Source organism: Nycticebus coucang, chromosome X (assembly GCF_027406575.1).
Source record: "Nycticebus coucang isolate mNycCou1 chromosome X, mNycCou1.pri, whole genome shotgun sequence".
Lineage (NCBI taxonomy): Eukaryota > Metazoa > Chordata > Mammalia > Primates > Lorisidae > Nycticebus > Nycticebus coucang.
The window spans coordinates 65,117,700-65,122,321 of record NC_069804.1 but is presented as its reverse complement, the minus strand read 5'-3'; the positions used below and the strand labels follow the sequence as shown (position 1 = coordinate 65,122,321).

Below are 4,622 nucleotides of genomic sequence, written 5' to 3'. Positions count from 1 at the left end.
GTCAGGGAGGAAGTGCCTGAAGGCCCGACCCCACGGGCAGGCAGACGCTGGTCTACAGGCAGGAAGTCTCCCTCTGAGGGACACCAGGGACACCAAGCAAGTCAGTGGAGTCAAACTGTGGCCAGGCTGGCCTGGATTGGACCCGGGGTGGGTGGGTGGGTGTGGCGGTGGGGAGAGCCAACGCAGCCAGGCCTCTGAGGGCCTGCCCCTTCTTCGCACAATCAGGCTGGGGGGAGGCTCCACAGGGCACTCCCTCTGTCTCTACCTCACACCGGCCCCCCTGCTTACTCCCGGGTTCTCCCAGCACCCTCCAGTTTCCCATCCGGCCCAGGGGCCGGCGGAGACCGGACCCCTTCTCTGCGGTGGTCCAGAGTTGCCCCGTCCATGTCCCAGACGGCGGGGCCTTGGCAGCCGAGGAGGTCTGCCGGCACCCGTCGCCGAGCCCTTAGGTTAGGCTCTCTGGGCCCTCTCTCTGGCCTGCCTGGGTGTGACTGTGTGTATGCGGGCTGGGCCGCGCGCCCCTGTGCCCTTTCTGGTGAGAACTTTCGGTTCCCCCGCGGGTGATTGCGCTTCTGCGGGTGCCAGCCCGCCTCGGCCCTGTTCTGGGATAGAGCGGAAGGTGAAAGGGATAGAGGAGAAGAGGATCCCACGCCCTGCGGGGCACCTCCGATGCCCAGAATTCTCCGGCTCACGGGGTGGGTTCTGGGGGTTGGCAGGCACAGGCCGGCGCCCTGTGAAAGGGCCCACCTCAGCGTAGCCGCTCGGGTGCGGCCCACACGTCCAGGAAGACAGGAAGACCCGGAGTAAGATAAGAGCGGTATGGGCCATCCTGCTCCCCAGGCACTGCTGGTCAAGGAGAGGGCGCGAAAGCTTCGCTTCCCGGGACAGGTGGCCGTGGCCGATGATGGGTCAGCGGCCCAGTTGACTGAGTATAAAGGCCCCGCCCCGGCTCCCTGCTCTGGCCGATGTGCCGGACAGCCTCTAGCGGGTGGCATGATGTGTCTGTCCTCCACCGCCTCAGCTCCTTCCCTGGCGGAAGAGTTGGCCCTGGCCACCCACCTGATTGAGGGGCAGAGGGACCTAAGGATGGCAGCGAAGCACCCAGTCCCACCCCGGCCCTGCAGACACCCTGGAGCCCATGTGGGAAGGGCCGCAGGAATGCAGGGCGGCAGCACCCTCTCCCTTCGCTCCCGCCCTGCCGCGGAAACCGGGCCTGGGGAGGCCAGGACAGACGGCCATGACTCGAGAGAGAATTGCAGCCTGGGAGCCTTGTCAGCCCGAACCCCGCGGCCACTAAGAGAACGAAGCAGGGCCAATCAGTGAGCCCCGACAGCCCGGCGCCAGAGAGACCGGCTGGCTGAGACCCGAGCCCAACCTGCCGGGCCCCTGGCCGCCAAGCAGCGTCCTTTGGTCCAGGGAGGCAGGCAGCCCCGAGGCCTAGCCGGGTCCCTGGCCGGCATGCGAGCCGGAGCCGGCGCGCCGGATGGGCCAGCGGCGTCTAGTCCAGGCGTCCGAGAGAACCGGCCGCTTGTGATGCAGACTTTGGGGGTCCCCGGCGGCCTCGCCACAAGGGAGTCTGCTGCCTGGGCCAGAGAGCGGTTCAGGGCCCGCTCTTGTTTTCGGGGCCGGGCGGCACTGTGGGATCCGTGGGGGAGCTCCGGGCCTCCCCACCCCACCACCCCGCCCCACGGGAGTGTCTTCTTGAGGACGGGTGGGTTCTCTGTGTTGACCGGCCACCCCTCCACCCAGCAAAGGAGCCAGGGGGACGGGGGAACGGGAGAGTCTGGCTGCTCTGGCAGGTGTGCCCAGAAGCTACCCAGTTGCTGGGGAGCCCTGCCTAAGGGACGGTCAGAGGGGTGCTGCTTGTCCGGAGTGTTGCCCTCTGGCAGCACCGGGGAGGAGGCGGGGTGGGCGCCATTTGTGGAGCCACAGTGCCATCCAGCGGACGTTGCCTCTGAAAAGCCCAGGCTGCTGTGGACGCTGGCGCTCGGGCCGGGCGGCGCGGGGATCGGCCAGGGCGTGACTGGGCTGAGCGGACTCTGCCCCGAGACAGGGTCTCCCCGGTCCCAACGGGGTTCAGAGGCCTAGGAAGAACTGTGACGGCCGGCGGGACCCCGGGACGAACGAACCACGGGCTCCAGAGAGCCCGTGAGGCCGCAGGCTGGCCGCCCCCAGGCCGAGCTCCACGGGAGGCGGAGCTTCCCTGTCAGCCATTTTCCCTGACGCTGGCCACGGACGCGGGTCTCCTGGGTGGCGAGGACGGGGTACCCTGGCCTGGGGCGAGGCCGCCCAGGCCGAGAGGCCCGTTTCCTCCCTGGGAACCAAGGAGGTCGGCGGCTGGTGGCGGGGGTGCGGGGCTGCCTGCCGGGGCCGGCGTCTCCGCTCGGCGGTTCCTGGAGCGAACCCTAGGCCGGAAGCCCCTTCTATCCGAGACCCTTTCCCAGCCGTAGAGCCCGGGTGCCATTCTCACGGAAGGAGCAAACAGGGGCGGAGGGCCAGACGGCCGTTCCTTCTCCGCCAGCTTCCAACTCCGGACCCGGAGTGCGCTACTTCATTCCCACCCTGGGCGTTATCGCCGTCCCTAGCACTTCTGCCGGGCGGGCGCCCGTTCTCAGAAACCGTGCCCGAACCAGTTCCCGCTTGATGGCGCCCTGGCTCCACGGAATGCCCAGCAGGCGGCCACCAAGGGCCGGCCAGCTTAGGGTTCCCCCTCCCTTTCCGATGTAAAAAAAAAAAAAAAAAAAAAAAAAGCTCTTCCTCGGCGCTACCTACGGAGGTGGCTGCCATCTCTTATTCGGCATCATGGCCGCCCTCAGACCTCTTGTGAAGCCAAAGATCGTCAAAAAGAGGACCAAGAAGTTTATCCGGCACCAGTCAGATCGATATGTCAAAATTAAGCGTAACTGGCGGAAACCCAGAGGTATTGACAATAGGGTTCGGAGAAGATTCAAGGGCCAGATATTGATGCCTAACATTGGTTACGGGAGCAACAAGAAAACAAAGCATATGCTGCCCAGTGGTTTCCGGAAGTTTCTCGTCCACAACGTCAAGGAGCTGGAAGTGCTGCTGATGTGCAACAAATCTTATTGTGCAGAGATTGCTCACAACGTTTCCTCCAAGAACCGCAAAGCCATTGTGGAAAGAGCAGCCCAGCTGGCCATCAGAGTCACCAATCCCAATGCCAGGCTGCGCAGTGAAGAAAATGAATAGACAGCTGATGTGCACATGCTATTTGTGTTTAAATAAAACCATAAATACCGCCAAAAAAAAAAAAAAAAAAAAAAAAAAAAAAAAAAAAAAAAAAAAAAAAAAAAACAGGGCGGCGCCTGTGGCTCAGTGAGTAGGGCTGCGGCCCCATATGCCTAGGGTGGCGGGTTCAAACCCAGTCCCGGCCAAACTGCAACAACAAAATAGCCGGGCGTTGTGGCGGGCGCCTGTAGTCCCAGCTGCTCCGGAGGCTGAGGGAAGAGAATCGCGTAAGCCCAATGGTTAGAGGTTGCTGTGAGCCTTGCGATGCCACGGCACTCTACCCGAGGGCGGTACAGTGAGACTCTGTCTCTACAAAAAAAAAAAAAAAAAAACAGGGACAGGGTAAGAGCAGAGAGAAAAGACAAGAGAAGAGAGGAGGAAAGGAAGGAGGAGAGCAAAATTAGCAGCACAGAGAAGTGGGTAGATAAAGTGCCCAGGAGAGCCAGAAACCTGTATCCGAGTGCCCCAGGTGGAACACCTGTCTAATCACGGGGGAGGGTGTGGCAGACCTGGTTGGGTGACCCAAGAGCAGAACAGTAGCAGGCTAGTGAGAGAAGCTGAGGAGCCTGCAAGAAAAGCCATTGAGACAAAGCCTGCCTTTGCCATTCCTACGGGCCTATCCGTATCCCTGGGCTCCAGCTCGGTGGAGACTTGACATGACGGGCAAAGGCCAGGGTGTCAGGGCCGCCTTGGAGGATGCCCCACCCCCTAGGCCCGCTCCCCCTGGACTAGTTGCTGACCCCGGTGGGTTCGGTGGGGGGGGGGTGCAACCGGCCCCCGCACCAGGCCGAGGGACGCGGCCACCTTGTGCTGGCCACAGGCCAGTCAGGGAGGAAGTGCCTGAAGGCCCGACCCCACGGGCAGGCAGACGCTGGTCTACAGGCAGGAAGTCTCCCTCTGAGGGACACCAGGGACACCAAGCAAGTCAGTGGAGTCAAACTGTGGCCAGGCTGGCCTGGATTGGACCCGGGGTGGGTGGGTGGGTGTGGCGGTGGGGAGAGCCAACGCAGCCAGGCCTCTGAGGGCCTGCCCCTTCTTCGCACAATCAGGCTGGGGGGAGGCTCCACAGGGCACTCCCTCTGTCTCTACCTCACACCGGCCCCCCTGCTTACTCCCGGGTTCTCCCAGCACCCTCCAGTTTCCCATCCGGCCCAGGGGCCGGCGGAGACCGGACCCCTTCTCTGCGGTGGTCCAGAGTTGCCCCGTCCATGTCCCAGACGGCGGGGCCTTGGCAGCCGAGGAGGTCTGCCGGCACCCGTCGCCGAGCCCTTAGGTTAGGCTCTCTGGGCCCTCTCTCTGGCCTGCCTGGGTGTGACTGTGTGTATGCGGGCTGGGCCGCGCGCCCCTGTGCCCTTTCTGGTGAGAACTTTCGG

The 4,622-nt window shown here is 63.6% G+C and overlaps 1 protein-coding gene across 1 annotated transcript; it reads left to right on the top strand.

The window, feature by feature from the left end:
• The first annotated feature begins 2,752 nt into the window (after positions 1 to 2,752).
• On the top strand, positions 2,753 to 3,261 carry LOC128577144 (60S ribosomal protein L32). The gene has a single exon (XM_053579201.1). It carries the CDS (start codon positions 2,803 to 2,805, stop codon positions 3,208 to 3,210), a length of 408 nt encoding a protein of 135 aa, XP_053435176.1. The 5' UTR covers positions 2,753 to 2,802; the 3' UTR covers positions 3,211 to 3,261.
• The last annotated feature ends 1,361 nt before the right edge of the window (positions 3,262 to 4,622 follow it).

Bases quoted from the DNA above. Each gene is read 5' to 3' on its own strand.
- LOC128577144 (XM_053579201.1), top strand. From the start codon at position 2,803: ATGGCCGCCCTCAGACCTCTTGTGAAGCCAAAGATCGTCAAAAAGAGG.